A 23,703-nucleotide genomic window follows, 5' to 3' on the forward strand; every position below is an offset into this window, starting at 1 on the left:
TCCATGTTGATATTTGTGTCACGGTCAGCAACTAAAACTTGGATTGATTGAAGGCACAGCCAAAGAATACAGTTTCGCTAAGAGAAATTCTCATATTAAAGGATACCAAAAGGCATAAAAATGATAAAATTCAAGAAATATCTATATGAACTTCAACACGAAAGCTTACACAACTCACCGTTTTGTCAAAGACCGTCTGATACGTGGTTGTCGAGCCAGCAACCAAACGTTCCTACCTTTTCAGTGCTTACCTCACTAAAAGCAAGCGCTATTACGAGGCACTTACCACTAAAATGCACGTTCCCAGCAAAACAAACCATGAGCTTCCGTACTAAACGGAAGGAAAGTGCGGCCCCAAAAAAAAGGAGGCAGTGGTCCAAGCGTCATAGGTACCTCGCCCGCATAGACAACTGCGAAGTGACCTCGACCCCTCCCATCAGCACACCGTCATCAAACTCTACCGTTCCCTCTCTAGCCATTCATTGACTCTCCCTTGCCAAAAACTCCGGGCAGCAGCAGAGAAAAATCTTTACGCGCCAAAACAAACCCCAACGTCACCCCATCGAGCCCGACCACGCTGCCATCGAAAAAGACTACAACAGCACCTTTTCCATTAATTCTTTGTCCAAAATCAACTCAAAAGTACTCGTTTTATGACTTGATCGCTTTTTTTCGCGGTTTTTCCGCCGCCTGACCGCCTCTCTCTCCCACCTCCCTCCAACCCCCTGGCATCATGTCATCACGCAAAGTCCGCGTCAAGAAGTTGAACGTCAAGACGACGCTTCCAGTTCTTCGCGAAGACCAGATCGATCCGAGCGAGTATGAAGCTTTAACGACCGATAATCAAATCGCGACCGGTGTCGAGCAGGCCGAGGAAAACGTGAGTTATCTCTTTGTTCTGCCACATATCATGATATCACGTGTTTGTTCACGTGATATATTTCATCACCCCATCCCTGTTTTGCTGTGATTGGATAGTACTATCATCCAACAACAAGCAGTCCATTTCCTTGCCTCGACCTCATACTAACATTCTCAATAGGAATACCATCTTCAAACCATTCTCAAGGAGGCAGGAACCAGCAATGACCAAGAAATTCCTGTTCCGCCTCCCCAGGAGAGCGACATCAACTATGATGAGCTCTATCCTGTCCCTTTTCACAAACCCTCCTCTTACATCCGTTTTTCACAAACAGTTGAGGAGTGTATATCATGTCTCTATGATATGACCACCGAGGACGATGAGTTTCTCAAACAGTATAATAGTAAACCACCTGCTGCCGGTGCACTTTCTGAGGATGACTTTGAACGCATCATGGAGGTGTTTGAAGACACGGCGGCGGAGCAGACACCATTTGCAGCAGTCGATAATACCGTTGCCGCCTATGACATGATGGTACCTGCACTTCACGAACTTGGGTCGCCGGCTATCCTTCAACATGCTAAGCCAGTATACGAATACTGGAAGTCAAGGCGACAGGAGGCTGGCAATAAGCCATTGCATCCCACTCTCAAGTTTGAGACTCATCAGGAGACTGATGACACGGATCCCTTCGTCTGTTTCAGACGACGCGAGGCGCGCCAGACTCGAAAGACCAGAGCTCGTGACAACAAAATCGCAGAAACACTCAAGAAGTTGCGACGAGAACTTGAGGATGGCCGGCAATTGGTACTTGTCGCATATGAACGTGAAATGTTGAAGCGAGAGCTCATGTCGATGGACCGTGCTCTGTTTGAAGAAAGGGCAAGACTCAAGGAAACCAAACTTCGTCTGGGCATCAAAGGCGAGGACGAGGATCTCGTCAATCAAAAGGTACGCCAAACCAATGCTCGCAATGCGAGAGACTGTTCCGCTCCTTGGATGCTAACTCTCTTTGTAGCCTCAGAAACGCAAGCCTGCAGAGCCCCCAGTTATCCGACAGCCCACCGGTGCCCACTTGCGGCAACCTGTACGGTCTGATGGAAGAACGCTTGATGCCGATCTTGTCTTGTTGTCAGACAAGCTGGCAGAGAAGGAGAATGAACTTCGACTTGACATAGAAATGAAGGTCCAGAACCACCGGAAGTGGAACCATAACCATATTGACCTAACTGGGGAGCCGCTCTCGCCAGTCAAGGAACAGGGCACAGAAGTCAAGTTCCGACAAGCTAAGACGCAGTACTTGATGACACCCCCGGCTTCCACGTCGTCAGAAATGGAAGTGGACACACACATACCTGATGCCACGCAAGTGGACAAACGTGAGGCACCTGTCTTCCAGTTTTCTGCTGGATCAAATGAGCCTTCCAAGGGTAGCCAACCTTCGTTCCGTCGGCGCATTGGTCGACTGAACCGATTGTGGATTGATCGAAGAGGTATGGTGACGCCACCGCCGGAACATGGTGAGATGTCGGATCGGTGGAGATACGACTCGGATTCAGATGACGATGAGCCGCCTGTGTATGAGGTTGATCCCTTTGATACCCGAGCATTGAAGTTCCGGGCAACGATTCCGTTGAATCCATATATGTTTAGAGGACGCCCAGCAGTACCACCAGATGCTGTGGTAGCAGCCCAAGCACAAGCAGGTAACAGAGTACTGCCATCGCCAGCAGCAGCACAAGCGGCGGCGCATGCGCATGCTCAAGCGCATGCTCAAGCGGCAGCACAAGCACATCTGGCGATGAAAGCGCAAGCTAAAGCGGCGGCGGTTGCACAAGCACAAGCTCAAGCAGCCCAGACGGTACCGTAAGCGTACCGCGGGTAGTGAATTGTATGAATATGGCGGATGTTTGTTTTATACCCCAGAAATATTGACAGAAAGGGCGGCGGACTGCTGGGCAAAGTCGATGAGCCCTCGGCAGACAGAGGGGGCATCGTGTATTATTTAGTCGTTGACCAGGGCATTGCAAGGAGTTTCGGAGCGGGTGGTGGTTATTCGGGTTTTGAAGTGAAAGAACATTCTGCGGCCCAGGTCGAGATAAAATGAAAAAAAAGAACAACGGTCAACTTTTAGACCAAAAAGATGATGTTGCCTCTTCCCAGCTGTCGTGAATCGTATGTCTTGGCTGTAACCGGAGAAATCGTCGTTGCGTTGTAAGGTGATCATGCGCTGTCTTGTTGGAGGCTGAGGGGAAGCTCTGTAGTATCGGGATCTGATATACCGTCACCAGCGAGTGCAAACTTGACGATAGAATCGTAATGGCAAGCCTTTCAGAAGAAATAAAGAGAGCGTACAGTCGTGTTGACTGTGTCGTAGAAGAGGAGATGTTGCATGATCATGGTGCCGTGCTGTGAAAGGTGACCAAGCTTAGACGAGAGGACCAGGCTGATACGGATGTCATATTAGCAGGGGCCACGTAAAGTACAAGCGAGAAAGAAACTCGAAACAAAGAGCAATATACCTGCCAGTGCCATGGGGAGAAGCGTATGCCCCCCGGGATAGTGATTTAATGGTATGAGACAGTGGGAAAAGCTGTCGAGTGCGAAATGCGAGTGATAGAGGAGGCTTTAGAGTGGAGGGCGGGCTGCGGGTGAAGGAAAAGTGGCCGGCGAACCGGGTGTTGTGGATTTACACATCCTTTAGCCACAGTAGAAGCATTTTATGGAGACAACGTGGCTGGTGCTAAAGAGAAAAGATGCAGAAAAAAAACTTGCATGATGGTCTAAAGTAGCTCATATCACGATAAGTGTGAAGTTGTTGGGATCTAATGTTCTTGTTATTGCATTACTGATACATTCTTCATGATTCAGTTCTCACACAGTTGTATATTTTGTTTTGTTGATCACCACTGTCACAGTAAAAAAGATCTGCCCTGGTTACGGAGTTTTATGTACCGTTGCTGTTCACGGTTTAGCTGGACCCTGAAAATTGTAAATCGGAGCCCTCCCGTCCGCTACGGAAACGAGAGAAATTGTGGCTGGTGATGACGCCTGGTGCCCGTTGGGACACTCACTGTGGGATGGATATACAGGGCACTAAGCGAGGGGCTTTCCAAACCTGCCCTTGTTCTCAGTAAAGCCTGGCCGAGATCAGATCTGCCCCTCTATCGATTAGACATGTACTTATTGCTTTCTTGACACCACTGAGTCAACGTTTGCGGTTTCTTTGAAATATAGTTTTAATAATAATTATACTGTTTCTATGTTCTCCTGTATTTCTGTTTAAAATCCTGATAGTAAAGTTGACAAGGTCCATCCAGCTTAGGCAGTGGCATCAACACCATCATCTCGATACCCCCACCTTTAAACTTCCCATCTTCAACCTCACATACAAAATGGCCTTCAAAGACAAATCCTCCTACATTGCGCTCGGCTGCGAAGGCTCTGCCAACAAGCTCGGCATAGGTGTCATTCTCCACACTCCCACCGAGACAAAAATCCTCTCCAACCTCCGCGACACCTTCGTCTCCCCTCCAGGAACAGGCTTCCTCCCCAAAGACACAGCAGCCCACCACCGCGCCCACTTTGTCCGTCTCGCACGCGAAGCCCTCGCCGAAGCGAAAATCACTCCCAAAGATGTCGATTGTATCTGCTACACGAAGGGCCCGGGTATGGGCGCCCCGCTGAACTCTGTTGCTGTTGCGGCTAGAGCATTGAGTTTACTCTGGGATAGACCCCTTGTTGGCGTGAATCATTGCGTGGGACATATCGAGATGGGGAGATATATCACTGGTGCTGATAACCCGGTTGTGTTATACGTTTCGGGTGGTAATTCGCAGGTAATTGCGTATGCCGAGCAGCGATACAGGATATTTGGCGAAACACTTGATATAGCAGTTGGAAACTGTCTCGATCGGTTCGCTCGCACATTAGAAATCAGCAACGATCCCGCGCCGGGATATAACATCGAACAACTCGCCAAGAAGGGGAGCAAGCTCCTCGATATCCCCTACGCAGTCAAGGGCATGGACTGTTCGTTCTCTGGAATTCTAGCTTCGGCGGATGCACTCGCTGCACAGATGAAGGCCGGCGCGGATTTCACACCAGAAGATTTATGTTTCTCACTACAAGAGACAGTATTCGCGATGTTGGTGGAGATCACAGAGCGGGCTATGGCTCACGTCGGGTCGTCGCAGGTCCTCATTGTGGGAGGTGTAGGATGTAATGAGAGGTTGCAGGAGATGATGGGACATATGGCAAGGGAGCGAGGAGGATCGGTTTATGCTACCGACGAGAGATTCTGCATCGATAACGGAATCATGATTGCGCACGCTGGTTTGTTGGCTTATGAGACAGGGTTTAGGACGTCTTTGGAGGAGAGTACATGTACACAGAGATTCAGAACTGATGAGGTCTTTATCAAATGGAGAGACTGAACCTCTCCGCCAATAATAAAAATGAACAAGATCACAAGAAGTTGTAATAGTCAGATATGTTTATGTGTATTTGCTGAAGCTGATCCATGAGCTTTCTCGCATCAGCTTCATCATGGCGTCAAGAATCCTTGACATCCCTCGTTATTCTCAGCTCATGTCGCCATCACTATGTAACCCGTCACCACTGCTCCTCCATCAAAACTAAGAATACTAAACAGCCAATCCTTGTTTATCTCCCAGACCTCTAATACATAGCAAGCATTCAACATCACATCGTAACCCAAGCCCGCATGTCTGAAAGCAGGCCCAAGGCATAAGGGGTTCTGACTCATGACCCAATCATTATGTTCGTCCATCGTGTCTTATCAATCATCTGAGGATGTGGGCTTGTAGACGATTGTTGTGACATACTGCATCGAGTAAGCATCATCCTTTCTTTTGGCACTTCGCATAGCAGACATACCTTATTTCTGTATCGAGTAGTAGCTGAAACAGCAAGAATGTTGTTCTTGATGCTGCTAGTGGCAAGATGATTTAGAATCGTATGGTTTGGCATGTTGAGCACACTGTTGTCATCTTTCATAAGGGTCGCCGCATTTAAGATAGGCTTGCTCAGGAAACCTGGTAGCGCAGGAGGATTTGGTAGCCTCTCAATGGCATTGACAGCATACTGGTATGCTTGCGAATCCTCGGCTTGATCAAAGTCCACCAGGTACTGTGGAATCTGGCTTCGGTACGATTCTGGAGGGGGCACGGGCTTGCCCTTTGGCTGGGGCGGTGGTTTCGAAGCTTTCTCCTGAGCTTGTGATACTGTCTGAGCAGCAGCGGCAACTTGAGCCTCGGCTTGGGGGCCGGCAGGAGGTGCAGGAACTTGCTTCTTGTGAGCATCGTCGGGGCTCACTTCGATATAGTTGACAAGGTTGTTGCCAAAGTCGACGGTGGTTGGCAGATCAGGAGATGTCTGCATGATACCGTCCACCAGGAAGCGGACATGGTGTGTACCTGGAAGAACATAGACTGTTGTCGAGAAACAACCAGGACGACCCTCGCTGGATAGGTAATATGTCAGCAACTATATCTCGACTCCATATGGGCCATATCCTTATCGCAGGCTGGACGAATCGTGTGCGACAGTCATCTGAGACCACAGAGCAGCCACAGAAACACAGACGACGTAGTGATCGACACATGTCTCAGAGAAGGAAGGATAAATAACATCATGGCACTTACATGGGATGCAATCGTTGCTTGCGATTCCATTGAAAGATGGTACCTGTCACATAAACCTTGTCACCTCCGCTCAGCCACTCCAGCTTGGTCTGAACGACAGGTCTCGTCTTATCAACCCGCAGCTCCTCACCATCCTCTTCATCAACTGTAGTAGCACTGAGGGCAGAACTCTTGCGTGTGATGGTGTCCGAGTCAATAGGCTCAATGTCAGGTATCGACAGATCTGACTCTGGTGCCAAAATAGGTGATCCAGGGGTGTGAACCTCCTCATCGATAGGGAGGGGTAAGCGCGGGGGTCGAGTCAGATACATATCCGTGATGCTGCTATTGGGAATAAGAGCTGTGTCATTTACGTGAGCGGATTGGTGTGATCGAAGAGAAGAAGACTCCATAGGCACATCGACAGGCTTGGTAGGTTCGTCGCGGTACTGAGGTTTAGACTCGGCGGGTTTGCTCTCGGCAGGCTTAGGCTCAGGAGTTCCAGCTGCATGTTTCTCAGCGATGCCCTTAGCATCTGATGAAGAAGCAGTCTTGTGAACAGCGGCGAAGTTGCTATGAGGAGAGCCGCTCAGAGACGAGACAGCAGTAGGAGGCAAGCTCTTTGGTCGATTGATGACGGTTGAGCCTTGGGCTTGCGCCATAGAAGGCTCTGGAGGCGCGGCAGAGCGATGCGCGTGACCGGTGATGATATTGCGGGCATCTTTCCGGAGATGATGTCGGGGAGATTCATGGCCATGATGATGACCGTGGGCCGAACCAGGAGCCGAGGTTGTCGGCGTGGTCGGTTTGGAGGACGAAGACGGGTTGTTACCCATGTTTACTACCTCCTACTCCCTTCCAAGGGATGTGCTCTGCGACTTGAGGGTGTGATCTTGGTGATGATGGCGTTGGGGTAAGGTCGGATTATCGGTATCTTATCGGGAATATGACAAACGGCATGTCAAACTCGATGATGCAGATCTCGTCGATTACGTCGATTGTTGGAAATAGTATACGTGCGCTCTCAGCGCCAATTGAACGTCGAGGTCCAGAAGAGGAGGACGAGCGAGAAACAGCCTGACGCGGCACGGCAGGGCTTGGTGCGAAATCCGGGGTCCTGGTGTAGCGTGATGATGATTCAGATGCAATATTTTTGGTGCCGGTGATGAAATCGGCGCTTTTGCTCGTTTGTATGTTTGTGTCCAAAATATGGTCGACTTAGATTCGTTTGGTGGAAAGGGTTGTGGCTTCGGTCGTGTCGTTTAGTTTGTTCTTTGTTGGTCGCGGGGGTGGAGATGGACCTGAGAGATTGATTGACGATGGTAATGGATGAAGAGAACGGGTGGGATGTTGAATCGTGGTGGGGAGTCTGATAGGTGACAGTCTTTAGATACTTCTATTCAGGGCATCACAAAGCTCATTGTGTAAGTCGCTAACTGGCCATCACTAACACCAGAAGACAAGCGATGAGGTATCCACTGAGAGCTGTTCAAGCCAACCACTCAATGGATTGCATCTCGATAAGGCTTGAGCTTCCTATACCTCCACACTCTACAACTGCTCAAGGGAGCTCTAACTTATAACATGCTTTGACTTACTACAACACATTCATTAATTAACACATAACACTTCCAAGAATACTATCGTATAGACACGTCCTTATACTGAGCTGCCTCATCTAGCCCCTATCACTCTTCCATATCTGTAGTGATGTGATCCTCCCTCCCTAGACAACCTCACCCAACTCACCATCAACACCACAACCTCTTCTAACCAAAATGTCCGAATCATCACTCCCAACTTCCACAATCGTGGCAGCAACATCAGAGCAAGCCTCACCCACAGTCTCTCCATTCATACTCGCATTCGACATCGTCGTCGCTGTATTCAGCTTCCTCTTCTCCTTCAACTGGTCAGGGTTCTTCTCAAGGCTTTTCACTATAATCAGCTTTCCTTTCCGCCTAATTCTCATACCCTTGTCATTTGTCCTCAACATTCTTCTCGTTGTGTTTGCACCGGCTATTTACCTCTTCTCTTACACACTTGCTGGCGTGCGTTCTGTATGGGCGTTTCTGGCTAGCTTAGAGGTATGTTGCCACATGAAAGTCAGTTGAGATTTAACTAACATCCTATAGCCGCTGTATACTTTTGTAAGGCCAACACTCACGTGGACTCATCTCAATCTAACAACTTCTAGTTTGGTGCTGCAGCTGGCGTCGGCATCTTGGCTGGCATCGGCCTGGCCATATTCTCATCCACCATCACGTCCTACCTAGGAATGCAGAGTGACGATATCGACTCAGGGGGGTCAACTACTAAGGGCAGTTTGCTCGAAACCAGCAGTCGACGAGATTCGCAATCTTCAGGCACTGAGCTCGACTGGCAATGGCTTGACTCTTCCAGTCAAAGGCGCCGACCAGCTGGTGGCTTACTATCGCAGACCATTCACGAGGAGGATGATGATTCAGAATATTGATCGTGTATAAGCGCTATAGTACATCAAAGCTCAGCTGCAAACTTCTACGCTATGGATAATCCCATAATATATGTTCTTAGACGAGAGGATCAACCTGCTAAAATCCTCTGATACCATGCGCCGCTCATGTAATAATGCTAGACACTCAGCCTTTCCAAGGATATTCTTCTTCTTCCTTACTTGTTTACTTGGGTCGTATCAATCCGTTGCGCCATGTCCTGCTATGCCCGAATCGACATGTGATTAGTCTCGGTTGTTCGCCTTCAAACGCCTGTACTATCCATGTCCTAATCTCATCCCTCCTGGAGGTGGTACTGGATCTTTATTTCGTTTGTGGCCTGTGTACACGTGAGGCGGTATCGCTGACGCTTGATCCTATCTCCGGTACGCATCACGGTCTGGCCTGTCACGGTCTTGCCTGTCTCGATCTCTTGACCGATCATGCCTGGGTGACCTACTGCGGCTGATGGTGCCACGGTCTCTATCGTAGCGTCGGTCTTCTCTGCTGTTGCGGCGCCGACGATCATCTCTGGGTGGTGGAGGAGGGCGGTCGTCCCTCCGTCGACCTGGGTCATCCCGATTATAGGCGGGTATGTACGTGTCGACATCTGGGGCTCTTGGCCCAGGTGCTCCTCTACCACGAGGGGGTCCTCGCTCACGATAGTCCGCGTCGTCGTTCGGAGGTGGACGTGGCGGTAGCCCGGCGCCTCGATCTCGTTGCCAAGCGGGGCGCCTTTCATCTGGTCCGTTGCGGTATCTGCCTCCGTTCACACCATTACGGCCATTTCCGTAAGGCTCATTGCTGTTGAAGCCCGCTGTGGCGCCCTTCGCATCTGGGCCAATACCTACAGTCCCACCCTTGGGGGCAGGGGGCAAGGCAGCCTTGCGGTCGTGGAACTTTCTTCTATCCAGCTCGTGGCTTTCTTCATAAACGGGGATCTCGTGGGGCTCTAACGGTAGAGGCGCCATCTTGAACCATGGGTGTTGTAAGGCATCCACTGCGTTGATTCGTGTCCGCCAGTCTAGCTTAAGAAGCTCTTTCAATAACGAGACTGCGCCTGAGCCGTACCTAAAGACGAGATTAGTGACTGGACCTTGAGGATTGTCCCATGCAGACTTACTCTCTAAATCTGTTCTGGAGGTTGCCAGTTCGTGGCCGTGGGGACAGATGATCAGCCCCAGGCAATTGCTTCCACCCGGGCATATTATCTTCATTAGGGGATCCCATCAAGTCCCAGATCATGTCAAGCTGATGTGCGTCACTTTCGCCGGCCAGAATGGGCTTTCCGAAGAGCATCTCGCCTAACACACAGCTGCATTGATTGTTAGAACCAAGAAGAATCGGGAATTTCAGATCCACGCTTACCCTACTCCCCAAACGTCAATAGCGGGGGTGTATTGCCGTAGTTGTAGCAAAAGCTCAGGTGGTCGGTACCATCGAGTAACCACCAGACCAGTATAATCTCGCCTTCCTGGACCGTAGGCTTGACCAGCCTTGGGAACATCTCCTTCGTAGTGTCGAGCGAGACCGAAATCGGCAATCTGAAGGATACCTTGGTTGTTGATGAGCAGGTTGGCAGCTTTCATGTCCCGGTGCAGAATGCGGCTGTCGTGGAGATATCGCAGGCCTTCGAGCAGTTGGAGCATGTAGCACTTGATTTGAGGCTCCTTGAAATGGACCGAGGGGTTATCGAGAAGACCGGAAAGATCGTGATCCATATAGGGAGTGGCCATGTATACGATGGGCTTTTTGCGCTTATCGGCTGAACGGGCTGGTCAGTTGAATCAACCAAGGAGCAGTCGTGTCCACTCACTCTGTCTGGTTGGGTGCTCGATGGCCATGTCCTCGAGCCTCAGGATGTTCTTGTGCGATAAGAGCTTGAGAAGCTTAATCTCGCGAAGGGCAGTAATGGGAAACTTGTGATCGTCAGTGTAGTCCTTGGGTGGGGTGGTGCGTCGACATACGCCATCCTTTTCATGATGCATGATGATCTTTTTCAAGGCGACAAGTGTGCCGGTCTTGCGCAAGCGGGCGCGGTGAACCTCACTGAATGCTCGTTAGTATATGCGATTGCGGCTCGGTTGCGATGATCGACGATATATGCGCCGACCAAGGGGTTCGTACCCAAAGGTTCCTTCTCCCAGCTTGCCCAACAATTCATAGTCGGAAATACGGGAGCATCCCTTGAAACTTGATTTTGGTCTCAAGTGGTTGAGCGCAAAGGTTCGAGGCGAAGTGCCATCAGGCGTCAAGTCTGACATCTTATCTGCGTCGTTGTTTGGTCGAAGAGTTGACGATGCGCGCGTCGAGAAGAGTGAGTGAGGCTGGGAGGCTTCTCACAAGATTCGCATCGCCTCTTAATCGTGAATCATGGGGAAAAGTTTGAATAATGATTGGCGGTTTTGGGTTGATATCTAAGGAGGAGTCGAAGAGTCGGCGCTGGTATTTTGAAAAGGAGAGTGAGCGGGGTTTCTATTATAGATGTTTTGTTGGTTGATTGTCCTTGATTGTCAATGCACTTTGCAATAAGGCCAAGACGAGAGTTTAGAGAGACGCACGAAGGCGGTCAGGCCTAGAACGTGGCAGAATGTCCAGAAGAAGTTTAGTGGTGAGAGAAGGGATGGGTGCTCCAAGGGTACGTACCTGCAGACCCTTGCGTTTGCGTTTGTTGGATCCATTTTATCATCTGGGTTCATGATCGTCATTGTTGAGATCCTCTCACTTTTTTTGCGATTGTCTTGCAGCAAGAAAATGATTGTGATCTTGGAGCGTACGTCATACTTGTATCTGTGCATGAATTGACCACAAATTCCATTGAGATTGATTACATAACCAACCAACCTGAAGCCATGGCTGGATTTGACCTTGAGAACCCGTTTGCTTGATGTTATGGCTGAAGCATCCTGTACTTGGTATTTGGACATGTGAAAGCTCGCTACGTTAACATAAAAAGCATGAGTATCGCGGAAAGTTTCGTTTAACCATATCTATTGGCAGCCCTGGTCGTATGAAGATCTTAAGAATGTCATTAATTTATTAAAGTTACTATCCTTGATCGGATTCACCGTCAGCCCAACGTCTCAAGTCCCTATTATTTATTGTAGGGCCCCGTAATCGGAGGTCGCTCTATTCCCTGGTGCTGTGAAGCATCAAAATAGAAGGGAATCCACATTGTTCTAGCCTTTGCCTGTAGAAGATGTGTCGAAAAATGCAGCCCAACCCACGCACGTCCAGTAAGTAATGGTCAGTGCCAGTAATTATTATTCATTCTCCCCGCATCTTGGAGATCTTGATCTCTGGGGTGAAAGATGGGATATCTGGATAATTAATGAGGTCACTTATGTATTTAGTTTTTGGATATATGTTCGATAAATATCAATCTGCTCTGCCCGGATTAATCTAGTCTCTCTGTTCACCGTAAAAATATCCTCTTGATCACCTGCCACTTCTTACTGATCATCAACACCAGATCAAAGATACCACATCCCATTTTCCCTCATTAACCAATTCAGTATTAAAAATGCTTAGGACAAACAAGCAGTGCAACTCCAGGCCTTGATTTCACACCAATATTTTTCCTCTTTAATACTTAGTCTCCGTGGGCTATCGCATACACCAAACATCATCGCCTCTTACTCGCCAGTCCCCGCGAGATATCGAGTTTCTGTTACCCCTTCATAACCTCGAGAGGATCCACTTGATGGCTTCTTTGTCCACAAGGTTTAGTTTGCCTACTTATTAACGTTGCGCGTGCCGTAGATAAATTTTCACTTCTCCTCATCTTGATCGTGATTTATTCTTCTTCATCTCTATTCGAAATAATCGTTCTATTCAAAGTCCAATCGTTGATGCGCTGACTGAGTCGCTATCTCATCCTCACATCAGCTCTTATCTATCACTGATATCAATTGATAGACTATCGGGTCAACCACTTCCCATACAACTGTTAACACTTTCAAAATGAGTGAGACAGGCTCTCACGGCTCTCCTGCCTTGAAGGCTCCCGAGACCAGTTACCCCGAGTCTCGAGTCCTTATCATCGGCACAGGAGGAACGATTTGTATGCAGCAAGGCCCTGATGGTCTTCAACCAACAGACAACTTCTTGGAGAATGCTATGGCTCCTCGCCCATCATTCAATGACTTCTCAAATCCAGGTATGAGACAAAATAATACTCTGAATGAACCACATTGACAAATAATTAGACACGCTCCCCGCTGTTCGTGATGGAGAGAAGATCCAGATTGATAGTCTTCGCACTCCTGCTACAGCATACAATCGCCATGTCCGCTATGGTATCATCGAGTTCAGTCCTCTGCTAGATTCCAGCTCTATCTCCGCCCACGATTGGGATGCTATGGCATCATGTGTTCAAGAGAATTATCATCTATTTGACGGTTTCGTCATTCTTCATGGAACAGACTCTCTCGCTTACACGGCCTCTGCGCTCTCCTTCATGATGGAGAACCTGGGCAAGCCCGTGATCCTCACTGGCTCTCAGGCGCCCATCTTTGCACTTCAATCCGACGGTGTCGACAACTTATTAGGATCCCTCATCATCGCCGGAACATTCACCATTCCTGAAGTCTGCCTATTCTTCCACCACCGTCTGTACCGTGGAAACCGCAGCGCAAAGGTGTCAGCAACAGAGTTCGAGGCTTTTGCCAGCCCCAACTGCGAGCCCATCGCCAAGGTCAATGGCCTCGGCATAAGTGTTAATTGGCCTCTTGTTCTACGACCAACCTCGATTGCCAAGTTTCACGTCACAAAGGGTCTTGACACTACTCATGTTGCCTGTTTGCGCGTGTTTCCTGGTATCAAGCCTGAGATGATCGACGCTGTGCTTCACTTGCCCGATATCCGTGGTCTTATTCTTGAGACATTTGGCATGGGTAACATCCCTGGCGGTGCTGAGGGCCGTCTCACGCAGATCATCAAGGCGGCTGTTGAGCGTGGCATTGTCGTTGTAAATGTTAGTCAATGTGTCAATGGCTTTGTCTCTCCCGTTTATGCTCCCGGTACTGTTCTCGGCCGAGCTGGTGTCATCTTTGGGCTCGACTTGACTGCTGAGGCGGCGCTCACCAAAGTCTCCTATCTACTCGCTCAAACAAACCTCTCTGTCAAGGAAATTCAGGAGAAACTCTCCCGGTCGCTCCGTGGCGAGATGACAGAGATTGCCCACCAGAGCTTCTCTCACCCCTCCGGCTCACTCGACTTTGCCGCATCCCATCTTACGCCAAGCGAGACTGCATTCTCGGCACTCGGATACGCAATTGAGAATGGCGAATTGGGACTCGTCAAGGAATTACTGCAAGGTGAAGGTGCTCAACTTCTCAAGCAGTCAGACTACGCAGGCAACACAGCGGTGCATCTCGCAGCGGTGGCCGGCAGAACCGAGATCCTCCTTGAGCTGCTACAGCGGGGCGCCAGCGTCCACGAGCGCAACAAGGCCAACCACTCGCCTCTGTTTGTCGCTGTCAAGTCAGGCCAGGAGCCTTGTGCACAATTGCTGCGCATTGCTGGTGCTCATCTGGCGGTGGAGGAGAGGGATTCTATGCCTGGTTACGTGACACCCAAGTACAACAGTCACATTGGAGGACATGGCTTCTGATCGATGAAAGATCATATCATGTCCTTTTATCTTTAAGTTTACGTTTTGTTGTTATGGGGTTAGGTGAACTTTTGAAGCGGACCAGGATACGGAAAATGGGTGATGGATATAAGCGACGTTCTGCTATCAATTGTTGTTCTTATGCGAACGGGTATGATCAAGGCGCTTCGGGATATAGAAAATGAGATGACTTGGACTGGAATAAGATGAGATTTTGAACCACGAGAACAATTCCTGATATAATTGAAGTTCAATTGGTACGACAATGGCTGTTGTTAGAGAGGCTGCAGTTTGCGGAGGTGGCATCTAATTCTCCGATGCAACAACAAATACTGCCGAAGACTATATAAAAAGGACCAAAAACATACTATTTACTCTACGTCCATACGATAATAGTCTCAAGTTCCAAAGGACCAATGCAACACTGCAGTCATCTGAATGTTTCGCCTTGGACCCATGAACTGACGTTTGAATTCCTATGACTAACAGGTACGACACGCTATAGGTCGACCAACCCAGCCCTTCAAAAAGAGGTTATGCTCAGCAAAGACAACCCCAATTGAGCATCACACGGTTGTGGACTAGGCATTAAACGAGTTCAAACGTCTCCGCGGGAATCCTATAAAGAGAGTGCGTCCACTCCGTGGCAATGGCATGAGTTAGTTCGTTGACTGACTTTGGTAGGTGAAGAAAAACATGACGACGAGTCGTGGGTCGAAAATTGGCATTGGCCGAGGTGCCGATTCCGCGACGTCACGTTGTGTTCTAACTTTGATTCATTACTAGTACTTTTCACTCTATTTAAATAAACGTGACCTTTCTTCTATTCAATGGCTTATACTGGTCGTCAAGAGATTTTAGTTTGTTTGCTCAATTGATCTCACTATGAGTTCCACACCAACGCCCTCAGATCATCTACCAGACCTAGACTCTAGCGAGGTCACTTATCCAGGTTCCGACATAGCAGCTCCCGCAGCACCAACGAATCCAGAAGAACTCAAGCACGATAAATATCGAGAAAATCGAAGAGGATGGCGTCGAATTGTCGTCAATTTTACTCCGTCGTGGTTCACAGTGACGATGGGCACTGGAATCACGTCTGTTCTCCTCCACAACCTGCCCTACCACGGCCGATGGCTATTCTACGTCTCCTGCATAATATTTTGTCTAAACATTGTGCTATTTACTTTGTTTAGCTGTATATCTATTGTAAGATATACGTATTTCAAAGGGATATGGTATTCAACGTTACGACATCCAGCGCAGGCTGTTTTTCTAGGTATGCATTTCGTCATGTGGCCACTTAATCATAATTGAAGCTAACATTGTCTAAAGGGACCATACCGGTTGGCTTCGCTACAATTATCAATATGATAGTCTTTGTGTGTGTTCCAGCCTGGGGTGATTGGGCTGCCAATTTTGCATGGGCTCTTTGGTGGATAGATGTTGTTATGGCTACTGCTTGTAGTCTCTACATACCGCATTGCATCATGCGAACAGAGGGCGTAAGTCACCTCTAGCTTCCCAGACTCTTGAGGTAGCTTGCTTACACTATAGAGATCACACTTGACCAAGTAAACCCTTCATGGCTCTTCCCCGTCATTGCCGATATCGTCGCCTCCACCTCAGGGGCCATCGTAGCCAATGTTCTACCTAACGACCAACACGCCATATGGACCGTCATTACAAGCTATATTCTATGGGGAACTAGCGTACCCATGGCTATCGTCATTCTCGCCATGTATTACAACCGTCTCATGATTCATGATATTCTTCCCGGCCAAGTTGCTGTGGCATCTTTCATCGCTATCGGTCCTCTTGGTATGGGAGCAGCAGCAATCCAACTCCTAGGCCAAGTCTCTCTCAAACTCTTCGCCAGGAACGATTTCATCCCCAAGGCTCCCATCGCGGGCCAATTCTTCTACCTGACTGGTATTCTCATTGCTCTCATCTTGTGGGGATTCGCTGTTGTGTGGCTCTTCTTTGCTCTCGCCACCATCATCAGACGCCAAGTCACCTTCAATCTTACTTGGTGGGCGTTTACTTTCCCTCTTGGAGTGTTCACAGTTGCGACCACGACACTTGCTCAGGAGCTTCCTTCGAAGTTCTTCAAAGTGCTGGGAACAATATTCTCTGTTGCCGAGTTTTTGTTGTGGGTTATGGTGGCGTGTGGTACTATCAAGGCGAGCTTGAACGGCCAGCTATTCCAACCCCCGCCACTGGAAGCGTGGGAGAAGAAAGCAAAGGAAGTTGAAGAGACCGAAAAGACCCAGGATTCACCAGTTTAGAAAGCTGAAGTGGGCATATTAGTACATACACATGCGCATACATTGCCATAGTCAAGACTATAGACTTGCATATTCTAGAGCCTATACAAAATCGAGAATAGCATATCTTCATAGCACAATCATTTTTAGTTACAATTTACACTTCACTATTAATTTACCTACTTGACTTATACTTGCCTGGCTGGTGAAATACCCTTGAAGTCATCGATATCTGATAACGACTCGGAGCGGGGCCGAATCATACGGCAGACCGACCGGCGAAGACACCGGACTGCCCCATATTTCACCGATCACCGATCTCTCGCGAAATCAATCAACTGTCGCTATGTAACATGATGATTGATATCAGAATTGGGTTAAACGTTGGTAATAAGACTGATAAGCTCAATTCAAAACGGCGCAGCTCAAGATCCAATAACGCTATTGGTCCAAGCTCATAGCTCCAGCTCCCGTCACAGCCACTAAACCCCTAGAACAGCTCCAGCTCCCGTCACAGCCACTAAACCCCTAGAACAGCTCCAGCTCCAGCGCCTACCCCACTATAATCCCCTAAAACCTCAAGTCTCGAACCAATCTCAATTGATTCTCCACAACAGCACCCCTCCCCCCTTGCTCCATTCGCCTCCATTCGCCTCCAGAGGCCAGATTGTCTTGTCACCCACAGCCTAACCTGTTTTCCCCCATATTCCATCATCTCCACCAGCTTCTTCTTCTCTTTTTCTCTTCATCTCCCTCCCCCAATCTTCTTCATCGGTGTCTTCTCTATAGGTTCCCGTCATCTTCTCGTCGTCATGTTCTTCAAGGCTTCTTTGCTCGCCCTCGTGGCTGCTCAGGTCTTTGGCGCTGTTGCTCAGGTTCGTGTCGCGCGACAGCTTCATCTCCCCTCCTGCAATTCTAACATCTTAGAAAGGACGCTCCTGAAGCCAATGCCGCTCCCAAGGCTCCTCTCAAGGCTGACATCAAGGCTACTTTCCCCGAAGCTGATATCCTCGGCGTCAAGCTCGTCAATGGTCGTCCTACCAAGGCTGTCATCGAGATCAACAACAAGGATGCCAATGCTATCAATGTCGCCTTCGTCGCTGGCTCTCTCAACACCATGAAGGAGCTTCCCGAGGACAGCCCCCGCTACGCAAGCATCGTGCGCAACTTGACCTCTGTCCAGTACAACATTGAGGTCCCTGCCGGCGAGAAGAAGGAGCTTCCTTTCTCTTTCGCCCAGGATATGCAGCCCCAGGAGGTCCGCGTTGAGCTCTCTGCTGTCGTCACTGATTCTACTGGCAACCTCCACCAGGTCTTGGTTCACAACGGTCCTGCTTCTATCGTCGAGGCTCCCACCAGCTTCCTTGACCCCCAGATGTATGCACTCCCTTCAACCTCCCCACCAATCGCAAGCTAACATCTGTAGTATCTTCCTCTACCTCTTCCTCTCTGCTGCTTTCGCCGGTACTCTCTACTTCGTCTACAAGACCTGGATCGAGGCTCTCTTCCCTCAGGCTAAGCGCCCCCGTACCAACAAGAAGGCCAAGAAGACCATCGACGTTGCTGAGCCTCTCTCCGGTTCCGAGTCTACCCCCGTTGCCGTCCCCTCTGGAAAGGACTACGACGAGAGCTGGATCCCTGACCACCACATCAACCGTCCTGTCGCCCGCCGCGTCAAGTCTGGCGCCAGCGCCAAGACCAAGCGAGTCGATTAAGGAAGTGAGATATCTTCTTTTCGACGTGTTGCGCACATGCGCACTGTATTTTGTGACGAAACCATGTCTGAGTTCCAAGGGTCATGGCGTAAATGCCTGGGTAGACTAGGGGTTGGGTATCATGAGAAATGATCTGACTCGTCACATGGCAATGGATCAAGGGACATCATGAGCCAAAAGTATCTGTTGTATATTATATGTATCAAAACGAGCATTGAGAAAATGACATACTTTTCCCACCCGTTGCTACGAGACATAACCCATAATCTCAGTGCACCATATCGTGAGCATTGCCACTGCATTCATGATAAAACCCCTGATCTAAACACAAATGAACCTCCGTAGTTGCAAGTGCTTGCGCCGTATGCAGGTACTTGTCGTTGATGTTAACCCATGCGCCAAATCCATTCCTTCATGTCATGATCCTGGTATCTGATCGGTTCTATCCATTCTCTCTTCGGCAGCCTCTGCTGCCAAGTATCCCATGACAGCCTTTTCCTGAAGTCTGATATCCTTTTCGTGTTCAGTGCCTCTGCGAGCAATGTGCCCAAACAGACATTCCCATAAATCATTCTCTTCCACGTTCTCACCAGCCGATTTATCCTTACTCATCAACCGCGAAAGTGATGCCTGCTCAAGCTCCAGAGTGTTTGCTGCCTCGATATTCACGTCGAGAAGTTCAGGTGTCGACTCCTTTGACTTGCCCTTGTTGACACGTCCCATATGCTCCATCCGCCGCTGGACCGAAAGGTTGTAAATTGACTCCTCAACTGTCCCCGACACAAGGTAGAGCCATACAGTTGTTTCGTGCATTTGACCAATCCGATCCACACGGGCAATTGCTTGGAGCTCGAGCGCGGTATTGAGGAGAGGCTCACAGAGAAAGACATGACTTGCATTGACGAGATTGAGGCCACTGGAATGTGCTCTGGCATGAAGAAGAAAGCACTCGACTGAGGCGTTCTCCTTAAACCGTCTGATTCCATCTGGGTCGTCAATCGAGGCATAGCCAATCCTGAATCTTGAAAAGGCGTTGCGCAAAATCCCCAGAAATCCTTTGTATTGCGAGAATACAATCGACTTTGCGCCAGGGTCAGACTCTCGTAACCACATCAAATGTTTGACAAGCGTATCAACTTTCGTGGTAAATGAAGGCCCGTCCAGCTCGATTTTCTGTATCTCAGCCAGCTTGTCTGAGTTAAATTCGGAGTAGATCCCGGTTTTCTTTGGCGAATCGGTTTGTTTTTGTTCAGGGCTATTCTCCGTACCATCTTGAGATTGGGTTGGTTCATCGCTATGCACTTTGAGTTGCTGAGGGTTGATAGTAATATCATGCAAGTTGGATGACTTCAACTTTCTCTTACACACGGGGCAATTGTGGTGAGCTTTAAACCACAACATCATGCACTCCTTGCAAAATTGATGCCCACAGACCGTGAGAACGCCAATAGTGAAATTGGTCTGACAGATGACGCACATTCGCGGCTCGTTAGACTTGTTTCCTGCTTCTTTGAGGTGGAGGACTGGAAAGTTAATTTGGGGTCAAATAATGAGGAGCGATAACTCACGATATCTGTGTTTAGCTTCTGCTGCAGACAGCCTTTGGCGCATATTTTCCTCAGTCGTCTTCAGCCTCGTCATGAGTTCTTCAGTGACAGGTTCCTCGTAAGGAAGGACACTGTCAGAGACCACTTGCAATTGACGATAATACTCCAGGCGGAGGTTCATGATGTTCTTGAATTTGTCGACCTCGGCCTCAAGAGCAGTAGTCAGCTTGCTCTGTGTGTTCAAAATTGCTTGCGTTGCTTTGAGTTGTCGATCCGCAATTCTGCCTTCTAGGACGCTTCGTGTGGTATCCCTTGCCAGCTTTGATGTCAAGCCTCGAAACTCGCTGATAGCTTTCCGCATTGAGGTTGATCGTGGCTTGATTTGATCTCGTAATGTAAGAAGCTCAATAAGCTTTTCAGGGGCAGGCCCTTCTTCGTTGGCTGCGAGTCTCAGTGACGTTTGTGTTTCGTGCTTGATCAGCTCGTTAGTCTGCCCAGTCAAAGCATCCTGTCGATCAGCAATGATAGCTCGAAGAGCTTGAACGTAAACCATGAGTTCATCTTGAATTTTGGCTGACTCGCCGTATTCATCTCCAGTGGTTTCGGCATCGTCCTCCTCATCAACCAAAGGCTTCAGAACCAGCCCGACTAGGTGCTCCCTCCATTCATCAATGGCATTTGCTTGGTCGTTCAGTTCGCCGTACAATGCTTCTAGATCGTCGACAATACGACCGCTCTCGATACCTCGTTCCTCATTAACTGTGAGCTCCGGAATCTCAACAAAAGATTGTTCGGATGCCTTCTGTGCCACCTTCGCCATCAGACGGGTTGCTTTGTGATGAGGCTCTTGTAGGATTTCCCTTCGAATAGCCTTTGCTTCCTCGTAGTGCTCATCTTCCAACTTCTTAATACGTAAAAATTCCTCGGATTCGGGCTCAGTCATTTCTGGATTTTCGCGGATCTGGAAGTATGCATTCGCGCAAAAGAAGACGGCCCTGTGGTACATCTCTAATGCTCCACGAAGCCGTCTTCGACTTTCAAACAGTTGACCTTTCTCCTCAACTTCAGAATCATCATCGATATCAGAGTCGTCGTGACTGGAGGGCCTAAGTCTTGACCCAGTCAAAGACTTGAGCTCATCCCGGGATTTGGAAACAAGTTTTTGAGCTTCGTCTCGTCCTGATAACCATATTTCCAGTGCCTCTTTTACGCGGGGGCTGTTTTCGTATAGCTGACCTCGTGTCAGTTTACTGGATAGATAGGCTCTCTCATCTGATCGAATCGCGCTTTCGCTTTGTTCTAGCATAGCATCTAAAACCTCGTCAACGGTCCTCATGGGCCGATTCTTGCTGTTGCCGAGAGTTCGGCGGTTATAACCTGCAACTTCAGGATGCAGCGCAGTCTGTCTGAGTCGAACCAACCAAGTTCTCATGTCTTCTTCATGATCCTCAGGCTTCCAGCCATCCACAATTGGCGCTCCTTCGAGGCTGAGCCCACACGCTTCCGCCATTTCTCGATAAAGGGACTGGTAGTGCTGTTCCTCAACGGCTGTAAAGGGCATACTGATGACAAAGCGTTTCTGGGATGGCAGAACCAACTCATCTCTAACCATTGATTTCGTGTGCCGAATAGCGATCCTGTTGAACAGGCGCTGGAAGACAGATTTGTGGTGACGGATCAAATCTTGCCATATTTGGTTCACAGAACAATAGGGCTCGTACTGGAGGAAAAGGAGCAAGCCCTGAAGATCCTCAACGTCATTCTTCACTGGAGTACCAGTGATACCCCACGCATTTATCCGAGGAAGAACACGAGCCACTTTCGCGGCTTGGCTGTAACCACTTTCAATCATCTGAGCTTCGTCCAGGCATACTCTCCACCACGAGATTTGCACGAGGGGGGATCTGGGCCGATCATAAACTCTTGCATGCCGCCGTGAGCGCTCTGGAGGTGCTGTCGTGAAGTGAAGTTCAGAGGACAGTACAGAGTATGTTGTGAGAATAATATCGTGACCAGCAAGTTCATCTGTGGCCTGTTGCTCGTCCGCTTCCGAAATCCTTTTCCGACCCTCATAAACTTTGACACTTAAGCCCGGCGCATGGCGAGCAATTTCAGATACCCATTGATCTTTTAATGATGGGGGTGTCACAATCAACGTAGCGCCACTCGGCGTAAGCTTGACCTGGGACTCATATTCACTCTGAATCAAGGGTCGAGATCGCTGGTGAAGCAAAATCAAGCCAAGAACCTCCAGTGTTTTACCAAGGCCCATCTCCTCTGCCAGAATGCCGCCCTTGATGGAAGCCTCGGCTTGTTGGAACAGCGAAATATCTCTTGTCACCGTATGGAATAGTTCGCTAAAGTAGTACTCATTCCCGGCCACATCCGTCATTTTCTTGAAGTCATACAAGCTATCCTGATTTTCAGGTACATATGGGACGATGCGTCGCATATCTGCTGACCACTGCACCCCTTCGCGTTGCAGTAACCACTGTAGTGTGCGCTTTTGGTATGGAAATAACTTCGACTCCAAAGCATCGACTTGAATAGTTTCGGGTGTTTTCTCGTCCTTTTTGGGGACAAAAGCCGCTTCGTAAAAGTCCATGGGAGACCATGTTGGAGCTCTATAAGGTGTGCCTGTTGAGATCGAGCCGCGCAGTAGCAAGTTAATGAATGGCTGGCTGTTTTTGCGATCTAGTGACGATCTGTAGTGAGAGTGCGGCGATGGAGATTCATTCCAGTAGAAATTGCGACAATAAGTCATCTTGACCTGCCTTCCTTGCCACTCAAGTTCCAGGTCGAATGTGCTCCATAGCGCATTCGGCTGTGACGCTCGCTGGGAGGTGCTATCCAAGATGTAAGAAATCTTCATTTGGTCATCTTCTTCCGCTCGTCTTAGCCTGACCGTAACATCCAACGGCTCCGATGGGTAATCCTTCCGCGACTTCATGCGAAGTCGATTATCCATAAAATGAATGCTCATGTAGCGATCAACGCTCTTACAAACGAATGATTGACTTTTGGAAGAGGGCCCTGCGCAAGGGCGAGAAATAGTGAATTCTTTCTTTGCGATAGGTATAGCATTCAAGGCTAATGAAGACTCGGTCTTACGACGCTTTGTAGGTGGCCCATTCTCATGGGATGATGATGGTTGATCTGAAGTTTCATTTTCAGGAATCATGATATTAATAAGCCCTTCAACGAATGATGTTGGCATCAAATCTGAAGTTAAAGGTGTGAGCGTGAGTGAATAAAACCCCAATAAGTTAACTCACCATCGAGTCCAACATGTAAGTGAACCGCCTCGGCAGTAGAACGCCGGGAGCGGGCCTTGTTGCGGGCCATGGTTGATAGTAATTGTTTGTTATCATTTACCACTGATGGTTGGTAGATTGAGATGCCCCAAACCTGAGGTCACGAAATATTATAGATGACTCAACATGAAATCGAGTATGTAGGAGGGAAGAAGGTAGGAGGAGGATGTAGGCATTTGAGGTGGGATATCAGCCTGGTCGGTTATAAGTGGGGCGTCATCGGATAGCCAGGGATTAGCGCCACAATTCTGAGGAGCATCAGCCA

General features: G+C 48.9%; 9 protein-coding genes across 9 annotated transcripts; 6 read left to right on the top strand and 3 right to left on the bottom strand.

Moving 5' to 3' along the window:
• Positions 1–733: 733 nt before the first annotated feature.
• On the top strand, positions 734–2,969 carry FOBCDRAFT_199044 (enhancer of polycomb-like-domain-containing protein; the record flags this gene model as incomplete). The annotated part of the gene is made up of 4 exons (XM_031177292.3): positions 734–880; positions 1,043–1,813; positions 1,881–2,728; positions 2,789–2,969. 4 exons carry the CDS (start codon positions 734–736, stop codon positions 2,967–2,969), a joined length of 1,947 nt encoding a protein of 648 aa, XP_031048425.2.
• Positions 2,970–4,232: 1,263 nt separating this feature from the next.
• Positions 4,233–5,344, top strand: FOBCDRAFT_219023 (glycoprotease family-domain-containing protein). Its single transcript, XM_031177296.3, has one exon. It carries the CDS (start codon positions 4,258–4,260, stop codon positions 5,296–5,298), a length of 1,041 nt encoding a protein of 346 aa, XP_031048429.1. The 5' UTR covers positions 4,233–4,257; the 3' UTR covers positions 5,299–5,344.
• On the bottom strand, positions 5,345–7,826 carry FOBCDRAFT_258794 (5'-AMP-activated protein kinase beta subunit, interation domain-containing protein). The gene is made up of 3 exons (XM_059611234.1): positions 6,529–7,826; positions 5,762–6,347; positions 5,345–5,708 (listed from the first exon to the last, which is right to left on the bottom strand). The coding sequence occupies exons 1-3, from the start codon at positions 7,341–7,343 to the stop codon at positions 5,664–5,666; spliced, it is 1,446 nt and encodes a 481-aa protein (XP_059464495.1). The 5' UTR covers positions 7,344–7,826; the 3' UTR covers positions 5,345–5,663.
• A 222-nt stretch (positions 7,827–8,048) lies between these two features.
• On the top strand, positions 8,049–9,170 carry FOBCDRAFT_290608 (uncharacterized protein). Its single transcript, XM_031177297.3, has 3 exons — positions 8,049–8,594; positions 8,643–8,657; positions 8,705–9,170. Exons 1-3 carry the CDS (start codon positions 8,286–8,288, stop codon positions 8,981–8,983), a joined length of 603 nt encoding a protein of 200 aa, XP_031048430.2. The 5' UTR covers positions 8,049–8,285; the 3' UTR covers positions 8,984–9,170.
• A 106-nt stretch (positions 9,171–9,276) lies between these two features.
• Positions 9,277–11,245, bottom strand: FOBCDRAFT_238136 (kinase-like domain-containing protein; the record flags this gene model as incomplete). Its single annotated transcript, XM_059610182.1, has 6 exons — positions 9,277–9,723; positions 9,833–10,052; positions 10,105–10,296; positions 10,350–10,755; positions 10,798–11,030; positions 11,109–11,245. 6 exons carry the CDS (start codon positions 11,243–11,245, stop codon positions 9,277–9,279), a joined length of 1,635 nt encoding a protein of 544 aa, XP_059464496.1.
• Positions 11,246–12,737: 1,492 nt separating this feature from the next.
• Positions 12,738–14,855, top strand: FOBCDRAFT_157562 (asparaginase-domain-containing protein). The gene is made up of 2 exons (XM_031177300.3): positions 12,738–13,140; positions 13,190–14,855. Exons 1-2 carry the CDS (start codon positions 12,945–12,947, stop codon positions 14,593–14,595), a joined length of 1,602 nt encoding a protein of 533 aa, XP_031048433.1. The 5' UTR covers positions 12,738–12,944; the 3' UTR covers positions 14,596–14,855.
• A 321-nt stretch (positions 14,856–15,176) lies between these two features.
• Positions 15,177–17,055, top strand: FOBCDRAFT_219029 (voltage-dependent anion channel-domain-containing protein). The gene is made up of 3 exons (XM_031177301.3): positions 15,177–15,874; positions 15,931–16,100; positions 16,155–17,055. The coding sequence occupies exons 1-3, from the start codon at positions 15,481–15,483 to the stop codon at positions 16,881–16,883; spliced, it is 1,293 nt and encodes a 430-aa protein (XP_031048434.3). The 5' UTR covers positions 15,177–15,480; the 3' UTR covers positions 16,884–17,055.
• Positions 17,056–17,475: 420 nt separating this feature from the next.
• Positions 17,476–18,831, top strand: FOBCDRAFT_219031 (uncharacterized protein). The gene is made up of 3 exons (XM_031177302.3): positions 17,476–17,737; positions 17,794–18,239; positions 18,289–18,831. The coding sequence occupies exons 1-3, from the start codon at positions 17,675–17,677 to the stop codon at positions 18,575–18,577; spliced, it is 798 nt and encodes a 265-aa protein (XP_031048435.1). The 5' UTR covers positions 17,476–17,674; the 3' UTR covers positions 18,578–18,831.
• FOBCDRAFT_219033 (SNF2 family N-terminal domain-containing protein) lies at positions 18,832–23,585 on the bottom strand. Its single transcript, XM_031177303.3, has 3 exons — positions 23,400–23,585; positions 20,146–23,346; positions 18,832–20,100 (listed from the first exon to the last, which is right to left on the bottom strand). The coding sequence occupies exons 1-3, from the start codon at positions 23,467–23,469 to the stop codon at positions 18,995–18,997; spliced, it is 4,377 nt and encodes a 1,458-aa protein (XP_031048436.2). The 5' UTR covers positions 23,470–23,585; the 3' UTR covers positions 18,832–18,994.
• Positions 23,586–23,703: the final 118 nt, after the last annotated feature.

The sequence above is a fragment of the Fusarium oxysporum genome, chromosome III (assembly GCF_013085055.1).
Source record: "Fusarium oxysporum Fo47 chromosome III, complete sequence".
In the NCBI taxonomy this organism is placed as follows: Eukaryota; Fungi; Ascomycota; class Sordariomycetes; order Hypocreales; family Nectriaceae; genus Fusarium; species Fusarium oxysporum.